The sequence below is a fragment of the Herpailurus yagouaroundi genome, unplaced genomic scaffold (genome assembly GCF_014898765.1).
Source record: "Herpailurus yagouaroundi ecotype Mexico unplaced genomic scaffold, PumYag 207, whole genome shotgun sequence".
Lineage (NCBI taxonomy): Eukaryota > Metazoa > Chordata > Mammalia > Carnivora > Felidae > Herpailurus > Herpailurus yagouaroundi.
The window spans coordinates 488,369-515,362 of record NW_024412438.1 but is presented as its reverse complement, the minus strand read 5'-3'; the positions used below and the strand labels follow the sequence as shown (position 1 = coordinate 515,362).

The window sequence follows — 26,994 nt, the reverse complement described above, 5'->3', positions numbered from 1 at the left end:
TCTCTCAAGAACAAATAAAACATTAAAATATATATATATACTGTAGATAAATCAAAATGAAACTATAAAAAACATTCAAGGGGCACCTGGGTGACTCAGTTGGTTAAGGGTCTGACTTTTGCTCAGGTCATGACCTCACGATTCGTGAGTTCGAGCCCCACATTGGTCTTTGTACTGACAGCACGGAGCCCGCTTCAGATCTTCTGTCTCCCTCTCTCTCTGCTCCTCCCCTGCTCATGCTCTTTCTCTTTCAAAAATAAATAAATACTGGGGCGCCTGGGTGGCGCAGTCGGTTAAGCGTCCGACTTCAGCCAGGTCACGATCTCGCGGTCCGTGAGTTCGAGCCCCGCGTCGGGCTCTGGGCTGACGGCTCGGAGCCTGGAGCCTGTTTCCGATTCTGTGTCTCCCTCTCTCTCTGCCCCTCCCCCGTTCATGCTCTGTCTCTCTCTGTCCCAAAAATAAATAAAAACGTTGAAAAGAAAAAAAAAATTTAAAAACAACAACAACAACAAAATGCACCCATGCAAGTATGGCCACGTGATTTCTCCGTAAATTGCAGAATCATTTAAATATAGAAAGGATTATCTTTTCGACAAATGGTGCTGGAATAATTGAACATCTTCAGGCAGAAAAAATGAACCTCAATCTAAACCTCACACCTTACACAAAAATCAACTCAAGATGGAGCAGAGATTTAAATACTAAATATTAAAACCGCAATAAGATACTACTGCACATCTATTAAAACAGCTAAAATAAAATATGGTAACAATAGCAGATGCTGATGAAGTTATAGAAGAATCAAAGCTGTCCCAAAGTACCAGTGGGAATGTAAAATGTTACCACTCTAGAAAATGGTCGGTCAGTTTCTTAAGAAATTAAACAGACATTTACCATCTGACTCAGCAATCATACTCCTGGGCTTCTATCCAAGAGAAACTTTTTTTTTCCTGCTTTTTGAAGATCTGTGATTACTAGTGAGACACATTTATGATTGTTATGCATCCAGCTCTTGGTTTTAGCTCAGGTCATGAGCTCACGGTTTGTGGGATCGAGCCCCATGTTGGGCTCTGCCCTGGCAGTGAGGAGCCTGCTTGGGATTCTTTGTCTCCCTCTTTCTCTGCCCTTCCCCCACTCTCTCTCTCTCTCTCTCTCCCTCCCTCTCAAAATAAATGAACAAACTTAAAAAAAAATTTTTTTAATGGAGTATCTATTTCAGTCGCTTATGCATTGGGTCGTCTGCCTAATTCTTATTGATATGTAAGACTTCTTTATGTATTATGGATATAAGACTCTTGTGGAATTAAAGTATTGAAAATATCTTTTCAGACTATGTGGCTTGCCTTTCTGCCTCTCATAATGGTTTCTTTTAATTAAAATAACTTTTTAATTTTGCTGTAATATTGTCCAAGCCTTCAGTTTCTCGTCTAGGAAATAAGAATTATGGTGGTATCTCACAGGAATTAAAAACAAAAAATGCATATGCTCCTGGGATTTAGCAAAGCCCAATAAATACTGTTATTTGCTTCCATTTCCTCTGTTCTGAATATCTGAGAGATGATGTAATATAGCAGAAAAGACTGGCTGTGTGGCCTTAATCAATTCCTAGCCTCTGTGAGCCTGGTTTCTTCTCTGTAAAATGGGGTCTGCATCACCTTTGGGACTCAGTTCACTCCTGACACCTTTCATTGACCACCTACAACTAAAGTGAAACAAGCATGGAAAAAAAGACAACACAAAACTAGAGACAGCTCATGGTCACATGTCACTTTCATGGTCCCTCCTATAAAAACGTCAGCTAAAGGAGAGGTGTGTGCACTGTGCGAAGGAGGCGGAATCATTTGAGTGACTGACACCCAGACAACAACATGCTTGCTTACCTAGCAGGCTTCATCCTTGTCCTTCTCTCACAGCATCCGGGTGAGTCCAGACCGTCCTGTCCTCCTGACTGCCTTCCCCATCCTGTACACCTCTAGGCTTTGGGGTCCACTCTGGGACTCGGGCCAACTCAGGAAGGAAGTTCTGCTCCCTCGTCTCCTATTACTTTCTGCATCTCGTGACCTCGAAATCAGAGGACAGGAAGAAATGAGAGGAGAAAGAATGGCTCTGGGGACAGTCGCCCCTTCTGGTTGTCCCAGGGAAGGAAGGGCTGAGGGAAGGGTGCTGGATATCAGAAAGACCTGTGTTCTGCCATGATTTAAATAAAAGATGTTATCCTCCCCGAGCCTCAGCCTTCCTTCCCTTGGAGGGCAACTTTAAAATCAAAATGAGAGCGTACTGGTGAATGTTTCCTTATTTATAAGTATACGTTTTTTAAATATTTAGAAGTCCATATTTAAAAATAGGTTTTAAATATACTTAGAAAGATATTTTCAATGACTGTGCATAACAGGGAGGTTAATGGCAGGAAAGGTTTGAATTTTCTCTCTTAACCAGGCCAATTCAACCCGTGTCCACTCAGAAGAGCGTCTCCTACTGTAGGCACTTTATGTTTACTAACACGAAGGACCGAGGCTGTTGCTTCTCTGGTCCCAAGGGTTCTACTCTTTGAAGATGTTACTAACCTCAGAGCTCTCAGAAAGGACCTGGAGCCCCATCAGTTAGGACTATCTCTCCAGTCACCCAACTCGCAGGGCACCCACATGAGGTCTCCTTCTGGGGACTTGGCACAGGTGGTCCGTTTGTGGGCACCCCACGACTTCCTGCGGCGACCTGCCCCAGACCACACAGTCGGTCGCTGCTCCCAATCCTTCCCGGCCTCACTGAGTGCTCAGCATCAGCAGACCCTCGCCTTCCCTGAGTTCATTAGAATTTTGCATGCTTTTAGGAAGCTCCTGGCTCGAAGCAGGTGGTCCTACCGTGGGCTTTCGCTTTACAAATGGCTCCCTGAATAGAAACAGTAATCAGAAGTGGAACTTGAAAAATGTGAAGTGGGGGAGGAAACAGCGGGGCTTTTCAAACCCCCAGGTGCTTACCTAGAACGCGAGCTGTGGGCAGCACTGGGTGCTACACCCCCCCCGTGGTTGAAGGGAGTCCACGATTGTCCTAGGGCCTCTAGTGGGCAGGGCAGAGGAAGCAGTGCCAGCCCTGGACAAGGACCCCCGGGTTTGACCTCGTCGTATTGTCGTGAGTAAGGTCCTCGGCCTCTGTATGCGAGCGCATAGCCTAACTTGCAGAATTATTGTGATGTTTTAAATGAGATACCAGGTACCAAACAAGTACAGTACTAATCGCATGTATTACGCTCCTGCTGCACATCCAAGGCGTTTTTCACACCGTGTCCTCATGAGCCTGTGAGATAGACGTCATCACCCTCCGTTCTTAGATGGACAAACTTGGGCTGGAGAGGTCAGGTATCTTGGGCGAGATGGTACAGCCGTTAAAAAGTAGGGCAGGGACTGGGTTTCCAAAGCTAGTTAGTGTTCTTTTCATCACACCCAGTTGCCTGACAATGCGCTGGACCCTGGAGAAGCCCTCTGTAATTGCGGATTTGAGCTGAATCTTCCTCAGGAGAGCTGTTGAGATTCCTTACCTCTCCAGCTACCCGAGGCCAAGGTAGGGACTGAAGATGCCCAAGAAGACAGCAGGTCACTCCAGGCTCAGGATGTGGATGTACCAACAGGAACCACCTTGGCCACATTCAGAGGGGCCAAGAAACAGCGCTTGTGGACTCAGGATTCTCATCCGGAAAATGGGCTCAATAGTCTGCTTCTCCCTCACAGATTTTGGGAGGACTAAGTGATACAGCGGGGCTGAGACCATGTTTTCAAAAATTTTTTGATGTTTCTCTATTTTTGAGAAAGAGAGTGAGAGAGAGAGACAGGGCGTGAGCAGGGGAGGGGCAGAGAGCGAGGGAGACCCAGAATCCGAAGCGGGCTCCGGGCTCCGAGCTGTCGGCACAGAGCCCGACGCGGGGCTCGAACCCGCAAACCGCGAGCGAGATCGTGACCTGAGCCGAAGTCAGACGCTTCACCGACTGAGCCACCCAGGCGCCCCGAGGAGACAATTTAAAGAAGGAAAACAAGCCTAGGTGGTTCAGTCGGGTAAGCATCCGACTCTTGATTTCAGCTCAGGTCATGGTCTCACCGTCGTGAGATCAAGCCCCACGTCAGGCTCGGCGCTGGGCGTGGAGTCCGCTTAAGATTCTCTCTCTCTCTCCCTCTGCCCCTCCACCACCCCTCTCCAAAAAAAAAAAAAAAAAAAAAAGGAAAACAGAAAACGTGGGTGAGCAGGTATTGAGGAGATGTTGAAAAAAACCGGAAGAGCCAAGAGGGAGTGGGGGTGTAGATGACCGAGGGGCAACCTCTGTCTCACGTACCTAAGACTGATTTAAAATCCTCTTTCTGTGGTAGGTGAGGTAAGGGGAAGTTGGGTAAGGAACAGTAGTTTCCAAAATTGGTGTTTTTCTTTCTTAAGCAACAGTTTGCTTTTATGAAACACAACCTTATGCAGAATCAAACATGTAAATTACTGCACGGAGTGGAAGCCTCCCTGTCGCAAGAGGACTTCCCCAGCCTCCTTCCCATCACCCCTCCCCATCTCTCACCCCCTGGACCTTCTCTCAGCTCTCCAGAAACACCCTGAGGCGCTGCCACCGGCCTCAGGGGTGGCAGGGGCATAGCTTGGGAAGCCCTGCCTTAGGAGTCCTGGCTCCACTGACTGAGAACACGTCACCGTGACCCTTGGAGGGAGCATCAGTCTCCTCATCTGTGAGGTGGGATAGGACTTTGTAGTCCCTAAGGTCTCTCCCGGCTCTGAGATGCTCTGGCTTCCATGAAGAGGATGCCATGAGATGCTGGTACATTCTAATGGACCGCTAATGGACCGTTAACCAACTGAACCACCCAGCTCCCCCCTTCTCCACTCATCTCTTAAGTCTTGTGGGGGGAAACAGGTTATGGTGGAGGAAGTGATAACCCAGAGGAAAGATACGTGACAAAGGGGAGGAGCTGTTGTCCCTTCCTGTTGTGAACAGTGTCTTAGGGCTGATGCTCCTGCTGTCAAAACATCAGAGTCTTGGCCGGGACAGAAGGCAGAGGGCCTCCTGCTCCAGCTCCCCCCTCCCCACCTCCAAAGGCAGGTTGGCAGGGGACGTTTGCTGTGGGAGTTCTTACCATGCGGGGTGATTGGGCATAACCATTCTGCCGTGAATTAGCCAGTGAATGGTCAAAAGCATTAGGCTCCAGACCATCTTCTGAGAAGTTCATCCTGCTGAGAAGCCAACCAAAGAAGTTTGGGGAAATCTGTTTCTCACTTCTAGCCATCCTTAGGGAAATGAGAAGTCAAAATGAGAAGCGTTCTCAAGGCCTGCCTCCTAGATAAGGCTCCCCTCCCCACCCCCCGTTGGCAGACGGCTCTGAACTTCTCAAAATGCTTTCAAATCCATGTCACCCCTTCATCCACCCCAAATTCTGGCAAATAAAGGTTATTTTTCTCTATGAGAGTTGAAAACACTGAAACTCAAAGTGCTCAGTGGCAAGGCAGCCGTGTGAAGAGCTTAGGCCTCTGAGACAGAAGGACCCGCTAGCTTCCCGTCCCACATCCACCACTTCTCGGATTGGGGCCGTGGGGAAATCACTCAGCATCTTGGAGCCCCAGTGTCCTCATCAATAAGGTGAAGTTTTAGCAACCTCTATCTCATGGAGTTACTTTCAGAAATAAAAAAGTCTAACGCCCATTAAACCAGTTTAGGAGCTAAAGAGTGATACCAAGTGTTTGTTGCTTATCACAGAGGAACCAGAATGAACATGGGTCTCCTGGCTCCCCGTTAGGCCAGAGCACTACCCCTTTCACACTGTTCCATACGGCCTGGCCATCCCCATCCCTCCCTGGGTGTGACCCCAGACCTCACCACCAGGTGACCAGTTATTGGTCAACAAATGGTACGTTCACCCACCGCCCAGCGGAATAACTCCTTCTGGGGACTTTAAAGTAGAAAATCAAGTGTGGTAAACTTCAGGGGGTGGACGTGAGAAAAAAGTGGAGGCTTGCTCAGGGAAGGGCTTTATGGGTCTTGAATAATACTTGGACGGGCAGAGAGACGGATAAAGCACAAAAAAATGCGGGGTACAAAGTAAACTGGGAGTCAGGTGAGGGAGGCTGGCTGCTTGTCCGGTGGTAGTAAGTGACGTCATGTCTTCTCACGACATCATAGGGTCATCCTGCCCTTGGGCAAAAGCCCTGGACTTTTTTGATGAGTCAGCCCAGGTCATGTGATACTGTTGACCTAATTACCATGCCAGAGGAAGGTTATCCCTTGAGCTAGGTGCCTGTCAGTCTTACCCAACCCATGCAGCTGCTACAAAATGAGGAAAGGGTAAGGTGGATGCGGAAGAGGCGAGTTAGGACAGTCACTGCACTGGTCCTCCAGGTGGGAGGGTAGATGAGTCTCTTGAGGCCCAATCCTCCTGGGCCTTTTTGGTAGGTGTTAGTATCCACTCAATCTCTAGAGTGTCCCAATCTTACAGATCACGTTCACTTTCCCTACTGTAGGTTCCCCAAACGCCTGCTGCATCCCGTTTTATAACCCATACAGGTAGTTAATTAATGACTATCTCCTGACCCCATGAGTAGGAGTTGCTCCCTAGTTATATCCTCAGCTCCTAGACACAAATATGGAACTCCTGGCACAAATGTGGAGCAAAATAAATCCTTGCGAGAGGAAGGAGTGACTGAAAGAGGAAACCATGACCTACCTAGGCATGGTAAAATTCGATAGGATCAGGGCAGGTGGAAAAGCCAACCACAGAACGCGAAGCTTCGGTTCAGTCTTGAAATACTGAGAAGAGAAGTCTCTTGTTTCTGGATCCCTTTTCCCCCCACCAACTCTGAAAAACTGAGTTGTGAAACTCTGGGAGGAGGAAATAAAACTGGTTAGGACTCACCCACCCGGCCCCCTATCCTCTGAACTCACATTTGGGGAATGGCGTGGAACCACTTTCTTCTTTCATGACCCGTCTTTTCATCCTGAAGATACAATTAAGGGAGAACGATAGACTCCCTCTAGGCTCCTGTGGGCAATTTGCACCGTGAGGTCTTCCAATTTCATACTGACAAGGAGCAATGAATTTGGAGGCATGTTTATATATATATATATATATATATATATATATATATATCGCCACACGAAATTTGCAGCTCTTGACATTCAGCCTGCAAAAATAGAACCACATGTGTGAACAAGTGAGAAGAATAATCGTGCATGGCCTAAATGGGTGCACACAGCCACTAAAGCCACATCCTTGCATTTTGCCACCTCCCCAGCTTACACATCTCCCCCCAAACCTCATGCGAAAATGATATTATTCAAAGGTGCCCTAAATCCAGGATTGCACCTATTTAGGGCCAGGGGATACCCAACCTTCATTTGACTGCAGAATATTCACCTTATTGTTGAAGTAAAAGGACACAAACATTAGTTGATCAGTCAAAAATTGAAAACAAAATGGACTTTGTCTGTTGCATGTACTGGGACTGTTTAGACACCCGTTGAGATGGTTAAGCCACTGGAAACCATCCTACTTCAGTATTAGAGATGCAGGGGAGAAGCTTTTTGAAAAATCAGATTATTTAACATAATGATTTAATAAAGGCTTGATGGATCTAAAATATATATGCACTGACTGATAAATTATGGGGACAAGGGGCCAGAAATGTTTTGAACAGGAATCAGCCCCTCAAAAGGCATTTACCCAGGGGAAGAAGCCATAAATTTACCCCCCTCCCCTGCAAAGAAAAAGGTTGGGAAGAAGCCAGTACTTTTGGACACAAATTTACCACCCCCCCCAAAAAAAAGGTTGGTCAAGATCCCAAAACTGTGATCGAGGGACTAGGGGGACTAGGTGAACATTTAGTGGCATCAGATTCCCTTACTCTGGGGCACCGGCAGCTCAGCTCAGGCTTGAGGGAAGTTCACCGAAGGACATGAAGGGGAAACCAGGATCTGTGAGGCCCAAAGTCTTCAGGGTTGACATCTGAGCCCTCCTGGGAGCTGATGAAGGGGAGAGGGCTAGAGCTGGCACAAATGCCCCAGGGCCTTCAGACTAAACCAATGGGGGGACATTGGGTTAAATCCTCAACAGATCATCACCTACTAGCTTTGTGCCTTTGGACAAGTTACTTAGGTTTTTTTTTTAATCTCGGTTTTCTCATCCAATCATGAGCTGACAAGCTTTTGCTGTAAAGGGTCAGATAGTCAATATTTTAGCCTTTGCAGAGGATATAATCTCTATTGTAACTTCTCAAGTCAGCCTTGGTAATGGAAAAGCAGCAAGAGACACTATGTAAGCAAAAGAACATGGCTGTGTTCAATTTGAACTCTCTTTACCAAAACAGGCAGCGGGCCACATTTGGCCCATGGATTATAGGTTGCTGATCCCTGTGCAAAGGGATCAAAATTCCAAGTTTTCAGGATCGTTTTACGTATTAGGCATAATCTTTACAACAAGGGATGGGCACGGATTCAACCTTAATACATAGCAACTCTATTGGGAACTTTGTCAGAGTAGTTGGGTTGTAACAGAGACTATGGAAAAAATAGTGCAGCCATTTTCGATATCTGGATAGGCCAGTACAGGAATTTGTATTTTACTAGAAGAGGGATAAGTTACAGCGGTGCCACCGGGGTAGAAAATATTATGGTAACACTCAATGCTAAAATAATAATAATAATAATCCAATGAAAAATGAGCAGAAAACCTGAAGAGGCATTTTTCCAAAGAAGATGTAGGGATGACCAACCAACACATGAAAAGATGCTCAACATCACTAATTATCAGGGAAATGCAAATCAACCGCCATGAGATATCACCTCCCACCTATCAGAATGGCTAGGATCCAAAAGACAAGAAATAACAAGTGTTGGTGAGGATGTGGAGAAAAGGCAATCCTAGCACATTGTTGGTGGGAATGTAGATGGTGCACCCACTGTGGAAAACAGTATGGCGTTTTCTCAAAAAATTAAAAACAGAAATATCATATGACCCAGTAATTCCACCACTGGGTATTTACCCAAAGAAAATGAAGACACGAATTCGAAAAGATATATACACCCCCCCTTTGTTTATTGCAGCATTATTTATAATAGCCAAGATGTGGCAGCAAACCCAAGTGTCTATGAATAGATGAATGGATAAAGAGGATGTGATGTATATACATGATGGAATATTACTGAGCCATGAAAAGGAATGAGATCTTGCCATTTGCAATCACATGGATGGACCCAGGGGAGTTACGCTAAGTGATAGAGGTCAGACAGAGACAGACAAACGTCATATGATTTCACTGATATGTGGAACCAAAAACAAAAAAAATTGAAACAGACTCACAAATACAGAAAACAAAGTGGTGGTTGCCAGAGAGGTTGAGGGGTTGAGTGAAATAGGTGAAGAAGATTAAGAGGTACAAACTTTGAACTATGAGATAAATAAGTCACAGGGGGGAAAAGTACAGGACAGGGATTAGAGTCAATAATATTGTAATAACTTAGTCTGGTGACAGGTGGTGACTATGCTTATCATAGGGAACACTGCGTCACGTATAGAATTGTTGGCTTACTGTGTTGCACACCTAAAACTAACATGAAACTCTACTTCGATTTAAAAAGTATGGCAACATGGGGCGCCTGGGTGGCGCAGTCGGTTGAGCGTCCGACTTCAGCCAGGTCACGATCTCGCGGTCCGGGAGTTCGAGCCCCGCGTCAGGCCCTGGGCTGACGGCTCGGAGCCTGGAGCCTGTTTCCGATTCTGTGTCTCCCTCTCTCTCTGCCCCTCCCCCGTTCATGCTCTGTCTCTCTCTGTCCCAAAAATAAATAAAAAATGTTGAAAAAAAAATTTAAAAAAATAAATAAATAAATAAAAAGTATGGCAACATATAGAAATAGAACCTGGATGCTTGGTCAATCATACGGAGCCACTGAGGCACAGGGCCCGGGACCTACGATAGTTTTAATTTCAGAGTCAGAAGAAAAGTAAGTATAATGATAACAATTAATATATAATAATGAATCCAGCTGGCATTACAATTCATCATTATGCCAATGCAGTCATAAAATATAATTTTTAATATTTTTATGGTCGAAGGACCAACTACGGCAAAAGTGCACGCAGCCTACAAAAGTCATAATGGGGACCAGCAGTTACCTCATTATACTACAATGGTCAGGAACCTATAGTTTGGATGCTCTGTTGGATTTGGAAAAGATTTTCTTGGGGCATCTGGCTGGCTCAGTAGGCAGAGCATGCAACCCTTGATCTCGGGGTTATGAGTTCCAGCCCCACGCTGGGCAGAGAGATGACTTAAAAAGGTTTTCTTCAGGGCACCTGGGTGGCTTGGTTGGTTAAGCGTCCGACTTCAGCTCAGGTCATGATCTCACGGTCCGTGAGTTCGAGCCCCGCGTTGGGCTCTGTGCTGATAGCTCAGAGCCTGGAGCCTGTCTCAGATTCTGTGTCTCCCTCTCTCTCTCTGCCCCTCCCCTGTTCATGCTCTGTCTCTCTCTGTCTCAAAAATAAATAAACGTTAAAAAAAAAAAAAAAAAATGTTTTTTGTTTTTTTTTTTTTTTTTTTCCTTTTTGTGCTTTCCGTGATGGAACTAATAAAAATTCTCTTAGAAATTTCAGCGTGACGCATTACGGTAAGAGGCAGAAGGGAAGAAAACTGGGTTTTGTGTTTTATGGAGAACACCTTTAAGAAGCTTTGGGTTCTGGTTTTGGTTCACCACTATTCGTGATCCTTGAATAAGTTCTCTCACCCTCTGGCATTTAGTTCTCTCATCTGTAAACAGTGACCTATAAGACCTCGACCCTGTGGGTACTGATGTGGGCTTTCCCTCTTACAGACTGTAATTTCAACAAGTCATTTAACCTCATTGTGGCTCAAGTTCCATATATATATATATATATATATATATATATATATATATATATGAATCCTTCCTCTAAGCATTGTTTTAAGAGTTAAATAAGCCTCACTACAAGTCCTAATCGTTGGGCGTAAGGATCACGGGTGCCCCTGGACATACTGCAGGGCATCCAGTAACTCACCCCTTGCCTTTCCACTCAACGAAGGACACTGAAATTCAGGTCAATGAGAACCTCACTCAAGGATGATCTTGAATGCACCTTAATCTACCCTAAAACAGAAGACCAAGTTTCCCAGATATTGTTATCATTAGGAACTTAGAGCTCCCTCCCCAGTGTCTGGTCTGTGCTTCTGCATCCAGATCAGTTCTCCCAAGGGAGTCTGGGGGAAGGGGACAGTAAGCTCCCCACTTGTCCCCTAACGGGAACTTGTCAAGGATGGAGCCGGGCCTTATGACCTACCTCAGAGTGTGGTCTTTCCAGACTGAGGTCTCTGGGAAGGGATGGGTTCGCCTGCAGTCACTGCTTTCAGGCAAGGCGCTCTGACCTCAGTGCCTTCGTGTGAATGAGGTTTCAAAGGGTTTCCCAGAGGTTGGTTGGGTTGGCTCCACAGGGTTTCTCAGGACCTTCCCAGGACCCAAAGCAGGCGAATAATTGGTGACAAGGGCAGGGACATGGGTTTATTTTACGGTTCTCTGTCTCTGCAGGGCCAGCAACCTGTGGAGCCCCGAAGGAGCTGGTTGGTAACCTTGGTGGGTCTGTGACTTTCCCTCTGAAGCTCCCAGGAATTCAGATAGACACTATCGTCTGGACGTTCAACACAACCCCTCTCGTCACCATAGAGCCAAAAATGCCAGACAGACAAGCCAACGTCATAGTGACCCACAGTCGTAACAAGGAAAGGGTGAAGTTTTTACAAGGAAACTATTCCCTGAAGCTCAGCAAACTGAGTAAGAATGACTCTGGTGACTACCGCATGGTGATATACAGCTCTTCCCTCAAAGACTCCTTCAGCCAGGAGTATAGGCTGCGTGTCTATGGTGAGCAGAATCGGTTCCCAAAGTGGATGACTGTTTTCATAAAGTGGTGGTAAACTCTGATATTGGAGCTGTTCAAGCAAAGGTTGGATGAACTCTTAGCAAGAATGTGGAAGAGGGAACTCTTGTATGGATGAAGTGAATGTAGTTGACCCCTAAGTTCCCTTCCTGTTCAGAGACTGTGAGAGGCAATGCAGTATAGACAATGGATGATGTGGGACACAGCGACCACACAAGCCAAATGCTGGCTGCTCTACCTACTAACTGCATAGCCTTCGCCAGGTTACTTAAGCTCTATGAAACTCCGTTTCCCTATCTGTAATGAGGAAGAAAGGGATCCCTATCTTAGAAAGACTTTCGTGTATAAACATCAATTACACCTTCTCCCCTACCAACGCCAACCAATTGAGAAATGGACACAAGAATCAGGAGGAAGATAAAAATATCAGTTATTTTTTCTGACGAAGCTAGATAGGAGAAATATTTTCCCCCAACTCTAGATCACTCAGGGAAGATGAACTTACAAAACAATGACCCAACCAGCTGTAAGAATAGTTGTCTCACTCACTGAGCTACAGTACAAGGGATGCCAGGAGATGGGCCTCCAGGTTTGCCCTTAAGATGTAGGCTATGGGGGCGCCTGGGTGGCGCAGTCGGTTAAGCGTCCGACTTCAGCCAGGTCACGATCTCGCGGTCCGTGAGTTCGAGCCCCGCGTCGGGCTCTGGGCTGATGGCTCAGAGCCTGGAGCCTGTTTCCGATTCTGTGTCTCCCTCTCTCTCTGCCCCTCCCCCGTTCATGCTCTGTCTCTCTCTGTCCCAAAAATAAATAAACGTTGAAAAAAAAAATTAAAAAAAAAAAAAAAAGATGTAGGCTATGGACCTTGAGCCAGGTGGTCCTCCATATAGACATAATTGAGGGGATCAGGGGGACACGCGTTATGTGGCCAGACTAGCTGGGGGAGGGGGAAAAGGTCAAACCACATCTAAACAGAAATCGTAACAGCGCAAAGTAGACAGATGTAGTAGAGAAATGTAGAGGGTGGATGTCAGGCTCTCACCATCTCATCAATGAGCAAATTGCTCATTCTCTAGGGGAGAACAGTGAGCAGAAGAGAGAGGGGGGGCACCAGAGGTATTATTCCCACACTATTGTCTCCCAGAGAGTAAAGCGAAAGTCGCTTCAAGGAAGCCTGAGGACAGAAGAATGGGGAGCCTCTGGAAAAGATAAAATTAGCTCCCATCTACGATGCATCTAGCACAAGGCTGGCCGTATAGCTGTGCGTTGAAAATGGCGGCTGCTTTCTTGTTGTATTATTATTATTTCTACTGCTATTGGTGCTTTTAGGTAGCTGTGGGAAAGCAGACCTAGGTAGCTCTTTCCCAGATAAGAATAAGAATTCTTCCCTGGACTGCTGCTCCCTCTCTGCTCTGTAGCACCACAGAGATTCAGCCCGAGATCTACAAGAATAATTCAGAAAAGGCATAGTTTCCACCCTTGGTGGTCTGTTTCTCTTTTGCAGAACACCTATCAAAGCCCAAAGTTACCATGGGTCTGCAGAACAATAAGAATGGCACCTGTCTCACCAACCTGACATGCTTCATGGACCAGGGAGGAGAGGATGTGACCTACAGCTGGGAGTCCCTGGGGCAGGCAGCCAATGAGTCCCATAATGGCTCCATCCTTCCCATATCCTGGAGGCTGGGGGAAAGGGACACGATCTTCATCTGTGTGGTCCGGAACCCCATCAGCAGCAACTCTTCAAACCCCATCTCTGCCTGGAAGCTCTGTGAAGGTGACTCTCTCTCCTCTCTCTCTCCAGGGGCCTCTGGTCTCAGGACCTATACCTTCTTCAGTCCCTGGTCCCCTTGGGAACAGCCCATGAAAACTGGAGACCCCCGGGAACTTACCAGACTGGGAGGGAGGTGGCACTTGCCTCAAAAGTTGGGTCATTTTCCCTATCTGACTCTTCTCCCTTCCCTGTGCCCCCACCTATTCTATCTTTAAAGGTGCGGCTGCTGACTCAGAATCCTCCATGATCCTGGCTTCCCTGGGGGTGCTGTTGCTGATCATTGCCTTTGCACTGATGCCAGTTCTGTTGATTATGCAGAGAGAAAAAAGAAAAGGTAGAGCATACACTATTTTTGCCTTCAGCCTCATCCGTGCATGTGCTCCCTCGTTTATTCGACAAACATACGTTGAGCCGTGTGCCAGGCTCAATACTAGGCACTAAGGATACAGAAATGAAGAAGCCATACTCTGTGTCCTCAAGGAGAACACAATCAACCTTCACTCCTTAGTTCTGGAGTAAGAGAGTGCTGGAGTCCCTAACTCCTCCCCTAAGACCAAACTCCTCCCAGTTCCCTCCCCAGTGCCACCCCTACCCTTCCCCCAAAGGGACTTACTGGCGTGACTCTCCTGATGACACAAACCCCACACTGCTGACTCTGCTCCCCCGACCCGGGAGGTGACAGCCTCCAACTCTGAGGTCCCATAGAGCGGCACACCCTAATCAGCCCTTCCAATCCCCATTCTTGTCAGAGGCCCCAAACCAGTTCTGGCCCTCGTCACCGGACCAACTCCAGAGACCTCTCTTTACTCTGTACCTCAGTCTAGATACATTCCTCCTGGAGAAGTCTGTCTCTGCCTCTTTCCATGCCATATCCCAGGCTCTGCATCCCTAAACCCTGCTGATTTGTTTTCTCAGGTTCCCACTGATACTGTTTGTGTGGGGTGTTGGGGAGGGACCTAAGCATCAGTTGTGTATAAATTGCAAATGTTAAAATCTTTCTTCCCTCTTGAAAGAGCTCTGAAGGCATTTCTGACTTGCTCTGCTTCTCCTTTTGGCTGACTTGGTCCAAAAATTGGGAAGTGAAGTGCTGAGAGTAACCAGCTCATCGTGGGATCTCCCTGAGTGTAGCACTGAGAGTCCCATGTCCTGAAACACCCTTCAGTTGTAGGGACTCAGCATGGCAGTAACCTTAAGTGGGTCTTCCAGGGGGTGAGCTGGTGGGGGTGGTGAGTGGAAAGAGGTTTGGCCCTGATTCTCTCCCGCCTCACTTTCAGAGTCCATTGAAGAGAGGAAGGGAATGGACACTCATCAGGAAATTCCTAACTACTACCCCCCGTCTGGAGAGACCCCAGTTTACGACACAATCACTTGCGTTGATGTGAGTCCTTTTTCTATCTTTCCTGGAGCCTGATCTTATTCTCTAAGGCCCTTCTTGCTTTAGTTGAAATTTCTGCATGGACTTGGGTAACATGGCTATGAGGATGTATAGTCCTTGAAACCCCATGTGTCTCCCCAAGTCCTTATGAATTCTGTCTTGTGCAGGATTTGGTGGCCTCTGTTTCTGACCCAGCCAGTAATGCTCACCATGTGATCCATGGAATCTTCCCTTCCCTCCACAGTTCACGAGGGCCACTCAACAGGCCCAATTTCTTTTTCAAAGGACGGCAGGTAGAAAAGCGTGACTCTGGCCTGATGTTTAAGTTATAATGTAGTTCTGTCGTTTTGACCCATTGGTGATCCTCACATATTTGCTCCAAGGACCCTTCAGGCTAATGGAAAAATTTAGTTGCAACTTTAACAATATTACTTCCCATTATACTTCCATCACCTTAGGCTGCTCATAGCTCACAGGACTTCTATATCTTACACATTTTTAAACTTATTTAAATACAGCACAGTTTAACAATCAGGCAATGTCTTCTTGAAAAGGAGTTATTAATAATTATAATAACACTCACCAACAAGAGCTTCTCCCTTCCCCATTCCTCTCTTCCTTCCAGAACCTCTCTTCCTTCTTGCCCCTTCTCCCATCTCTGCTTTCCCTTACTCTAGACTCTGGGTGTCTCTTTGGCCTTGTCGAGCTGACCCTATGATTTCTTCTTTGTTTTTTTAATAGAAAACTATTCCAGAGGAAAAGCCAGAAAAAACACTTTATTTCTCAGTGCAAATACCTCAAAAGGTAAGAAGCTTTAGAGCTGAGATTCACCTTACTTGTCTCATCCTTTTTCCTGGTTTAAGCTTAGCGAAAAATGTCTTGGGCCCCAAAGATCTTGTATTCTCTGGTATTAAACGTTTCCCCAGTATGTTCCCATTCTCTTTGCTGGGGGTTACCCAAGAATAAACAGAATAAATGAGAATTATGTCTTAGGCGTTCAATGGGGCAATATGGAACAAATAGAAAGGGAGAGAAGAAGCTCTAGGGAAAATCAGCAGGATCCCGAAGACTTGGGTTGAGAAAAGTCCAAGGCTTGGGTCATGCCTCAGAGGGCTGGGGAGGCAATGCCAGCCTGCTGCTGAGCCACCAGTAAGCCGGAGGTGGGAGAAATTTCTGCTGCTTTTCTTTGGTCTACCTACGTTGCATCGTGTTCGCACCCTCTCCCTAGTCAAACTACTAACGTGCTAAGCTTTAATAGCTTAACCCTTCACAGATCACGCTTCGCAGAAGTGGTGACACTGTCCCGTCTCTCCTCCCAACCAGATCAGAAAAGATGAGGATGGGCCAAGCACTTTGCTTAGTTAGCACTTTACTTAGGAAAGCAATAGGATTATTGGAAGTAAAGCGCAGCTCGTTAAGCATTCAACAAGATAAATGTGGTTGGAACTTAAGTAATAATTGGGTGACCCTGGCTAGGAAGAGCGTCTGGGATGGTGGCGTCTTCTGGTGGGATCCAGAGCCCTCCCACCTCTACCTCTGATCTTTATATCTGCCTAACAGATGGAGGAGCCCCACTCTACACCCATATCCCCAGACACACCAACGTTATTTACCTATGAGATCGTCAACTAAACAGCAGTGCATTGCTTCTGCCTCATGAAGACGGCGAAGAAGGAAGCCCCTGCCCCTCCCAAAGCCAAAGCCAAAGCAAAGGCTTTGAAGGCCAAGAAAGTAGTGCTGAAAGGTGTCCACAGTCATAAAAAAAGAAGAAGATCTGCACGTCACCTACATTCCGGCGGCCCAAAACACTGCGTCTCCAAAGGCAGCCCAAATATCCTGGGAAGAGCAGCCTCAGGAGAAACAAGCTTGACCACTGTGCCATCATCAAGCTCCCCCTGACTACCGAGTCAGCCGTGAAGAAGAAAATGGAAGACACAACACACTTGTTTCATCGTGGGTGTCAAGGCCATCACGCACCAGATCAGACAGGCGGTGGAGAAGCTCTACGATATTGGCGTGGCCAAGGTCAACACTCTGATCAGGCCTGATGGAGAAAAGGAAACATATGTTCGACTGGCTCCCGACTATGATGTTTTGGATGTTGCCAACAAAATTGGGATCATCTAAACTGAGTCCGGCTGGCTAAATCTAAATATAAAATTTTTCACCATAAAAAAAAAAAAAAGAAAATGGTAAAAAAAAAAAAAAAATCACTGAATTGACCAGAAATATCAAGGAAGAATGAATTACTGACTTCCTTCCAGAGCGACTATCTTCAGATTTGAGGTCCTTCAGATGAGTTCTTAATTCCATCCACTCCTGAGAAATGTCCTCAAACCATGAATGGGTAACCATCTTTTCCTGGACATGTGATGGTGAGTTTATCAGCCAACCCCAAGCAAGGGGCTTAGAAGTGTCTCCACAAAATGTAAATGCAGCGTCTGTCCTAAGAATGACAGCTCCCATTCTAGGGCTTGGAGGTCAGGAGTGGACCTAGAGTCCGGCAGCCAAAAAGGCAAGAATATAGGAATGGCAGACATTTCCAGAAAAAGCAGACGTAGTAGCCAGAAATGGATTCACTAACCACCTCATTAACCGTGTTCCTGGCACCGTGCTGAGCCTACACTGATTTTGGTCAGGTGTGATCTCTGCCCTTACGAAATTGGTTCCTCATGAATGACTTCTGTGGGCATTAGGAGCAGGTCTCACCACAAATCCCCAATAACCGGAGAGCCAAGTGTGGATCCACAGGACCTGGAGGTCAAAGAACACAAGGACAGAGAAGCCAGGCAGAAGACTATGGCCGGATGGAAATTCTAAAGTGTGTCGGGACTGAAGACAAGGACTGCTGCCTCAGCTCTATTTACACTCCGTGCTGTAGGTGAGAAGGTCGTGCCTTAGGGCTGTACAAAAGCCCATCTCAATGGAGACACTGAGCCTGAAGACACATTTCGAATCTATTATAAAAGACGCAGAACTAGAGGTGATCATGTATAAATATTTAAAGTTGTGTAATTCATTCAACCAATATTTATTGAGAATCCCCGCCAGGTCAGTCTGGCAAATAAAATGTATGTAATCCCCGCCCCTCATAGAGTTTCCCTTTTTGATGAAATGAAAAACGTGGGGAGGAGGATAGTTACTTTTGATATATTTATGGACGCATCTTGAAGGAAAATGGTGGGAAGGGATCTGATGCTCCAGGTCTGAGGGGGCCTGAACTGCCAAATCACAAAACGAAAACAGTTTTGTTTAATGCCTTTTATTCAAAAGAAAGCAACCCACGGATTGGGGGAGCACAGTGACTCCCAAGCAGTGGAAACTCTTCTCAAGGGACTTGGGAAAAGAGCAAATTTTATAAAGCATTTGAAGAGGCAACATGGAACCAGGGCATAATTGGCTAGGAGGGTAGGGACTTCCTGAGTAAGGTGAACATCCCAACAACAGGTGAGTTTTCTATGACGCCCCTCTCCCACCCCCATCCACATCCCACAATCTCTTGCAAGGAGCCAGTTGCTTTCATGTAAAGTAAAGTTTTATCCTACGGGTCCTCACATGACTCCTACAGGACAAGCTGGCCTAGGTACTTGTGTCCACTCTACAAATGTTGAAATTGAGGCAAAGAGAAACTGCCGTATACAACCAAAGCTAGAAAAAAAGCAGTGCCCACTCCACCACCCATCATCCACCAGAGGATGAGGAAGATGGGGACTCAAAGCTAGAGAGGGGTGGGGGCACCTGGGTGGCTCAGTTAGTTAAGCCTACGACTTCGGCTTAGGTCATGATCTCATGGTTCATAGGTTCAAACCGAGTCAGACTCTGTGTTGACAACTCAGAGCCTGGAGCCTACTTCAGATTCTAGATCTCCCTCTCTCTCTGTCCCTCCCTTGCTCGCACTCTGTGTGTGTGTGTGTGTGTGTGTGTGTGTGTGTGTGTATCTCACAAGAAATAGATATTTTAAAAAAAAAAAAGGCTAGAGAGGAGTGGATCCCCCTCTTCCCAAGTGTAGCATGAGGGAAACGGCATAGCTTTGGAGACAAGCAGTCTGGAGTCAAAAGCCCTTACTAGCAGAGTGACCTTTGCCAAAGACTATTTTCTCATTTCTTGTTTCTATTTTCTTATTTCTAAAGCCCTTATAGGGCTTGCAGTGTGGGATTATATGAAACCAGTGTTAAGTGCATGGTGTGGAGTACAAGATTCATATATGGCTCATGATGCTTGGGAAGGGAATAATACGGGGGGAAAAATGGCTAACTTCCTACAAGTCAACTTGGATAAGATACAGAAGCATTAAAATAGAGAATCAGCCCTTAAAAGGGAGGTGTCTGGTGTAGGGGAGGAGAAACTTTCACTTCTTCCTTTCTAGGTTCTTTGGCTGGTATAACAATTAGATTGACAAGACAGATTAACAGGTGAAAAGAATTGGTTTCATATATTCGGGGGCCACATAAAAATATGAGACCCAGCCAGTCAGGTAATTGAGGCTTTAACACTATCCTGAGCTAAGGAAAGGGATAGGGGTCTAGGATTTCAAAGGGGAGAAAGGTGATTCACAGGAGGATGAGGAGAGCAAATGTTTTGTACACAATGTTTGCCCTGCCGTGTAGATAAGTCTCTCGGATGAAAACATTACCTCTGGTAGTGGCTCTCTTTCTGGTACAGACCCTCTTTCTAAATTCTGTTAGAATTAGAATTTGGAGAGGCAAAAAGCTTTTCCTGAGCCTGCTGGGTCTTGGTTGATGACAGTTCAAAATAATCCACATGCCAAAGTGGCACATTTTGAGGTGGTATATTCTGCTTCCCCGCACTGGAGTTAAAAAATAATTAACAAAAAGTAGGTAATACAAACAAACTTTATTAAACACTTCATGAAGTGGGAAGTCTCCAATCAGGGAACTGCACAATGGAGTAGAAGGCAAGAAGCCTTTATAGGATAAAGAATAAAGAACAAGGAAGAGAAAAATAGAAAACATCTGATTGACTAGAGCCACATAGCCAGCCTTGTTTGGAGTGAGAAGGTCCCAAGCTGGCTTGGCATTTGGAGGTTGGTTGACTGGAAATGCCACTGAGTTTCTGATCAAGTGGAACATTTGCAGGGACACAAAAGGTATTCAAGTTTTGATTTGCTTCCGTGGTACCTTGAACAGAAGTGGCCCATCTTGGACCTAGAAGTGTATTTCAACACTGGTTTACAGCAAAGGGGGCAGGAAGAGATGGGGGAAATGGAAATTTATTTTCCTCCAAGTGTTGAAAGAACTTGGAAACAATGCTTCCCGGGGCACCTGTGTGTCTCAGTTGGTTAGGCGCTGGACTCTTCGTTTTGGCCCAGGTCATGATCTCACGATTCATGAATTCATGTACCCATGGCGGGCTCCATGCTGACAGTACAGAGCCTGCTTGGGATTCTCTCTCCCCTCTCTATCTGCCTCTCCCCTACTCAAGCATGCACACACACCCTCTCCCCCCCCCCCCCAAAAAAAATCTAAAAAAAAAAAAAAAAAAAAAAGCTTCCTGGCAAAGAATGGGATTGAGAATCATCTTGTCTCAAAAAGACACTGTGAGATTTACATACAAAGATTATGCATTATTTTCCCATTTATTATAGTGAAATTCTGGAAACCACCGAAGAGTCTACCCACAAGGAAAGGTGAAGCGAACAGGGACATTAGGAATTATGGGCTATAAAACTAGAAAATGTTATGACTTTGACTTTGAAGGGTCGTTGAATGTGCCACCTCAAAGTATGCTTCTTGAGCACAAGGATTATTTTGAGCTGATTATTTTTAAGAAACCGCAGACAGAGACGATCTTTTGTCCTTCTTGTAAGGGACAATTACATCTATGAAAGAAAGCTCCATATGTACAGGTGTCTCCCTCCTGTACCAGAAAGAGAAGGACGGCTCTGAATTACAAAAGAATCTTATCAACAGAGGAGGCACCAACTTAAATCTACAGGACAACCATACCCTTTATTATATTTTTCCTGCTAATTTCCCATAAAGGGCTTCTCCCTCAAAACATCTTTCTTTTGCCTTTAGTTGAAGATGATATTTAAGATGGTGGCTTGGGCCATTTGGGGGAGTTTTATTCAGGGTCTGGGTATTTCCCCTGTATATATGTTACTAAACTTCTGTTTTGTTTTTCTCTTGTTAATCTTTTGGTATGAGAGGTGGAGGGTCTCAGCCACAGAACCCAGAAATGGCTAGAGATTATTTTCCCTCCTCTACAACGTCACAAGTGAAAGAAAGTAGAAAGTAAAATTTAATGTGATGTATGATTACGACTATGTTTTAAAAATACCAATGCAAGGAAAAACTTAGAAGAAAAAACGTCAGAAGATTAACGCTGCTTGGAGGTGGGTGGGGCGGGGCAAGTGATATCTTAGGTGGCTTAGTTTTCTTCCGCTTATCTTCATTTTCCAAATGTTCTTTAATGAGAAATCATGTCTTACATAATGGAGTGGAAGAAGTTTTAAATAAATGTTCAGTGAGAATAAAGAGGTGTGACCCACTGTGAGGAGTTGAGGGGAAAGTCTGAGACCCCTATCTTGGGGGCGGGGTGCCGTGGAGGAGGATGGAAAGTGCCTCCTCCAGCTAAGAATGAGGTGAGAAGAAGAGAGAAGCCCCTAGGACAGTGAAGATCAGAGGAAAAGATTACTCTGCCTCAGAGAAGGTGGTTTGAGGGTGGAGTAGCTTTAGAGTGGGCGAAGCTTGGTGGGGGAGAGTAATGACTTGCTTCAGAACCCATCCGTGCCCACCCCCTCTCCTTTAAGCCAGTTCAAACGGTGAAATAACTAGACTTAGCCCCCCTTTTTAAGCCAGTGACAACACTGAGCCCAGGAATCCCAATAGATCTGGAGTCTGGACCCTCAGTAAGACCTTTACCAAACCCACGCACAGAAAAAGGCTTTGCCTCATGAGCTCAACTAGCAGGTAAAGGAAACCGCCTGCTTGTGAGGACAGAAAGCCATCTTTCACATCAAGAGTCATCAAAGGCGGCGAGCACCCAAAGCAGTGTGGTTTGGGGTTTCTGAGCTGCTGCTACTGGATTCTCAAATATAGAAAGTCTGGTTGGGGAGAGAAAAAGGTGTCAGGCAGGTATTCACTTACCCAGGCATGCGAGCCTTTATTACTGACTCATTCAGCGGGACTTAATGAGCATCGCTAAGTACCAGGTACTGTGCCGAACACAGAAAATAGAGCAGGGACCAAACAGAGGTCTCTGTCCTCAGGGCGCTTAATTCTAATGAGAGAGGCTATGATATTGAGAGATAATAATAAATATAAATTTGGTCTGCCTCCCAGTTTCCTTCCACACAGCTCCTCAAACCCTTGGAATCTTCAAAGAGGTAAGTGTCTTTTTGTAAGCTAATGAGGTGACTGGTGGCTGAAGGTTCCCAGATAGCCTCAGGGTGTAGGCTGGTTGCCAGAGGAACCCACAAAATGATTAGAGGGTTGGAGCTTCAGCCCCATTTCCCCTAAATTCCCTACCTCCTATCCCAACATCCAGGGATGGGAGAGGGGCTGGAGATAAGGTTTTGTCCCCAATGTCCAACGATTAATCGATCATGCCCACCTAATGACACCTCCATACAAAGACTGTGTTTCCTCAGTTTCGTGAAGCATTCTAGCAAATTATTGACTCCTAGGAGAGGGTTGTGGGAACCCTTAGACCACCGTGGGCTGGTCAGAAGTATGGCGCGCCCAAACCTGCCACTGGCCTCTGAAGCGGGCAGTCTCTTGGGACTGAGCCCATCACTTGTCAGGTCTGACGCTGATTGTATCAAAATTTTATTGAACTGTAGGACTCCTAGCTGGTGTTGGAGAATCGGTTGGTGTGGGTGAAAGAGCCACACAAAATTTAGTGCCAGATGTGTTCGCTTTGAGCAGAAAAGAACAGAGAAGTCATCCTTTAGTTGGTGCAGTAGAGAGGAAAAAGAGTTTCCTTTTTAGAGGCCAAGAGTCAAATTATTCTTCAAATACCACTGCAGTGGCAATGACTTGTATGAAAGAAAGATGCATGGTGCAGTGGTAACCTGCACCAGGGGTGCTGCCAGGATCCAGGAAGGTTTCTCCCACACGGTAATGATCGAGCTGAGATCTACGGCGAGTAAGAGCTACTTACAGGAAAGCAGAGCCAGGGCAGAGGGCAGAGCCTGTGCCAAGACCCTTCGACAGGGTGAGAGGACATGAAAGAAAGTCAGTGTATCTGGACCAAAGGAGTGGTGCTTCTAAAATTTCAGCGGAAGAAACCGATTATAGGGTGTCAAGGCTAGACGCCAACAAACTACTTAGAAGGTGTTGGGAAGGAAAAATTCCCTCTGCCCTTTGAGGTCCCTCCAGCTGGACTAAGAATCAAACTGACAGGAGGCAGATTAACAGGAGAAAATCAATTCAGTTTTCTGCGCGCAGGGAAGCCACACAGACATGGAACTCCAAAGACAGTGAGGCTGCACGAAGCCTATGTGAGCTCAGGAAAGAGGTAGGAGTCTGAGGATACAGAGGGGAGGAAGGCCGTTGGCGGGAAGGTGAGAGGAAAGGTTTGGAGAACAAATATGCCCTATTAGGCAGCTACGTTTCTTAGGTAAAAAGGAATCTCTGTTAACAGCTCACTTCCTGGGGCACCAGAGTGGCTCGGTCAGTTGAGCGTCCTGCTCGGCTCAGGTCTTGATCCCAGGATCATTAGATGAAGCCCCCACATGGGGATTCACAGTGAGCGTGTAGCCTGCTTAAGATTCCCTTCCTCTCCCTCTGCCCCTCTCCCCCACCCACTCATACTTTGTCTCTAAAATAAAATAAAATAAAATAAAATAAAATAAAATAAAATAAAGCTCTTCCTGGTACAGGCAGGCAGTTGAGGGGGAGGTAAACAGCTTTTCCTGAGTCTGCTGGCTTTTGATTGCTTTTCACTCAAAATAATGTTCATGCCAAAGTAGCCCACCTTGGGGACAGCCTGTTCTTGGTCCCTACACATGAGAGAGATTAACAGGAGAAAATCTAACTTAATTTGGTACATACAGAGAATCCATATATGCATGGAACATTCCAAAGACAGGCAAAATGAGGTATCTGTCATCTGGAAATAAGGAGAAGGGGATAGGAGGCTGGGACCTCAAAGGGAAGGAAGTCACTTCACAGAAAAACGAAAAAGAGTAAATTTTGGGTAAACAGATGTCTGCTGGCCCATACAGAAACAATGGGACATAGAGAAGAATTCTCACAGACTTTGCTAACCAAGTTCCTCCCTGTGTGCCACCCCTAGGTCATATTATGCTGTATCCCTCTGTGCTAATGGTTCTCTTCCTGGAACAGGTCCTCTGTCTAAATCCTTTGGTAAGGGAGAATCGGCTGAGCCTGAGTCCCACTTTGGGTGAGCTCGAGCCCTGCTTCGGGGGAACCCTATTTCTCTCTCTTTCTCTCTCTCTCTTTCTCTGCCCCTTGCTCACTTGTGCCCTCTCTCTCTCAAAAAAAAAAAAAAAAACAAAAAATTCTTTGGTGGGGAATGGGGGAGTTCAAAGTTTCTTCCCAAGTCTTTTGGGCCTATGTTTTCAGCTCAGCATGATCTCAATGCTAAAGTGGCTGCCTGAGGACGGCCTGACCTTGGCCCCTATGAAGGATATTTCAGGATAAGGATTCCATTTCCTTCCTTCTTTCTTTTTTTTTTTTTTTTTAATTTTTTTTTTTTCAACGTTTATTTTTGGGACAGAGAGAGACAGAGCATGAACGGGGGAGGGGCAGAGAGAGAGGAAGACACAGAATCGGAAACAGGCTCCAGGCTCTGAGCCATCAGCCCAGAGCCCGACGCGGGGCTCGAACTCACGGACCGCGAGATCGTGACCTGGCTGAAGTCGGACGCTTAACCGACTGCGCCACCCAGGCGCCCCTTCCTTCCTTCTTTCAAAAGCAGAAAGAAAACACACACACGGTTACACACACAATGGTACAGGTCCCAGATTTTTACGACACCTGACGGTCTTTGAACTTAAGACAAAATGTTCTCAACTCTCATCCGTTGGTTATTCATTCATTCAAAAAATACTGAAATATCTACCACAAGCCAAGCACTCGGTTGCCCTCTGAGTTTGCAGTTGTGAGTTAAACAGATACAGCTCTTGTCCTCATGGGGCTGAGCGTCTTGCGGGGGAGAAGAGACGGTAAACAAAAAGACCAACAAAGAAGTATTTATTTACGGATTGTGATAATTTGACCAAACTGAGCTGAGTACAACGATTATGAATAAGAGGAAAGATTTGCTTAAGTAAGGTGGTCAAAAGGCTGCTCCGAGGAGAAAAAATTTAAGTTGCCTCTGGGCCCATTTCCTTCAATGTTAACAGAAGATGAATACACATATTCACAACACTTAATCACTTCATGAACCTTCTTATGTTTCAAACGTTCGACTTTTCTAAAATGAATAAGCCCTCTTTTCTTTCTGAACACTTTAAAGTATGATTGAACAGAGGCACCCGGGTGACTTAGTCGGTTGAGCGTCTGACTTCGGCTCAGGTCACGATCTCACGATTCGTGGGATCGAGCCCTGCGTCGGGCTCCGTGCCAACAGCTCGGAGCCCGGAACCTGCTTCGGACTCTGTGTCTCCCTCTCTCTCTGCCCCTCCCCCGCTCGTGCTCTGGCTCTCTCAAAAAGAAATCAACATTAAAAAATAATAATGAAATAAAATAAGGGGCGCCTGGGTGGCTCAGTCGGTTGAGCGTCCGACTTCGGCTCAGGTCACGATCTCACGGTCCATGAGTTCAAGCCCCGCGTCAGGCTCTGGGCTGATGGCTCAGAGCCTGGAGCCTGCTTCTGATTCTGTGTCTCCCTCTCTCTCTGACCCTCCTCCGTTCATGCTCTCTCTCTGTCTCAAAAATAAATAAATGTTAAAAAAAAAATTTTTTTTTAAATAATGAAATAAAATAAGATTAAACAAAACATAAACAGGTTATTTTATTTTTTAAGTTCAGTTATTTTGAAAGAGAGAGGGAAAGAGAGCACAGGGAAGGGGCAGACAGAGAGAGAGAGGGAGAGACAGAATCCCAAACAGACTCGGCCCTGTCAGCGCAGACGTGGGGCTCGAACTCGCGAAATGTGAGATCGTGACCTGGACCAAAATCCAGAGTTGGATGCTTAACTGACTGAGCCACCCAGGTGCCCCAAACAGGTTGTTTTAAACCGAAGCTATGTCACAGCTTGTTGGCGATTCCGAACTCCGTTTGCAAATGAAATAGGGTTTATGTCTTACTCGGGATTGGTGTCCCTCTCTCACCGGGAGATGTCGGCAGCAGGTGGCACTCATGTCTCTGTCTCACAGGGTGACCCCCTCCTCACATTATTTCTCTTGACTTCTCCACGTGTCAAGGTCGAATGTATCCAATCAGCAAAGGTCCCAGGACCAAAAAGAGAAGAAATTCTTTCTTCAAGGAGCAAAGTAGGAAGGAGGCTGAATGAAACAATGACCACAGGTTAGGAACTGGCGTAAAAGGAAGGAAAGAGAAGAAATGGAAGACAGGCAGACAGGGGAAGGGATTTCCAAGAAAAGAAGTCAGAAGTGTAGGTGGGCTGGAGGCCCCTTAAGGAAGCCAAATCAGGGGGAAGGAGGTGGACTGCCCTCCGGACGCCCTGGAAGGGCCGGGAGAATGTTAGCGTCTGCAACCCGTGACCATGTGTCCTTGGGTCCTGTCAGAGTCGCATGTTTCACGCCTATTCCATGCTGTATATTGGAGACACAGAAGGAACTAAGAATGAGCATTGGTCTCATTCAATGGAGAAGCCAGACACGGTCAAAGGCTCTCGTACAACTCGCTCCGTCCCCGCTCAAGTCAGTTCGTGGGGTCAGGGGCGAACTGTAACAATTGTGACTGAGCTCCCAGAGGGGTGGCGATGTATCCAGACCGCTCCTCGAAGCCTCCAACAACACAGGCACCTTCTAAATGCTCGGG

General features: G+C 46.2%; 1 protein-coding gene across 1 annotated transcript; it reads left to right on the top strand.

The window, feature by feature from the left end:
- Positions 1–1,793: 1,793 nt before the first annotated feature.
- Positions 1,794–18,150, top strand: SLAMF7 (SLAM family member 7). The gene is made up of 7 exons (XM_040452436.1): positions 1,794–1,920; positions 11,564–11,896; positions 13,414–13,686; positions 13,901–14,017; positions 14,958–15,061; positions 15,800–15,862; positions 16,619–18,150. Exons 1-7 carry the CDS (start codon positions 1,869–1,871, stop codon positions 16,688–16,690), a joined length of 1,014 nt encoding a protein of 337 aa, XP_040308370.1. The 5' UTR covers positions 1,794–1,868; the 3' UTR covers positions 16,691–18,150.
- Positions 18,151–26,994: the final 8,844 nt, after the last annotated feature.

Coding starts and splice junctions, on each gene's coding strand:
- SLAMF7 (XM_040452436.1), top strand. CDS start 1,869: ATGCTTGCTTACCTAGCAGGCTTCATCCTTGTCCTTCTCTCACAGCAT. Junction 13,687..13,900: donor TGCCTGGAAGCTCTGTGAAG/GTGACTCTCTCT, acceptor CTATCTTTAAAG/GTGCGGCTGCTGACTCAGAA. Junction 15,062..15,799: donor ACACAATCACTTGCGTTGAT/GTGAGTCCTTTT, acceptor TTTTTTTAATAG/AAAACTATTCCAGAGGAAAA.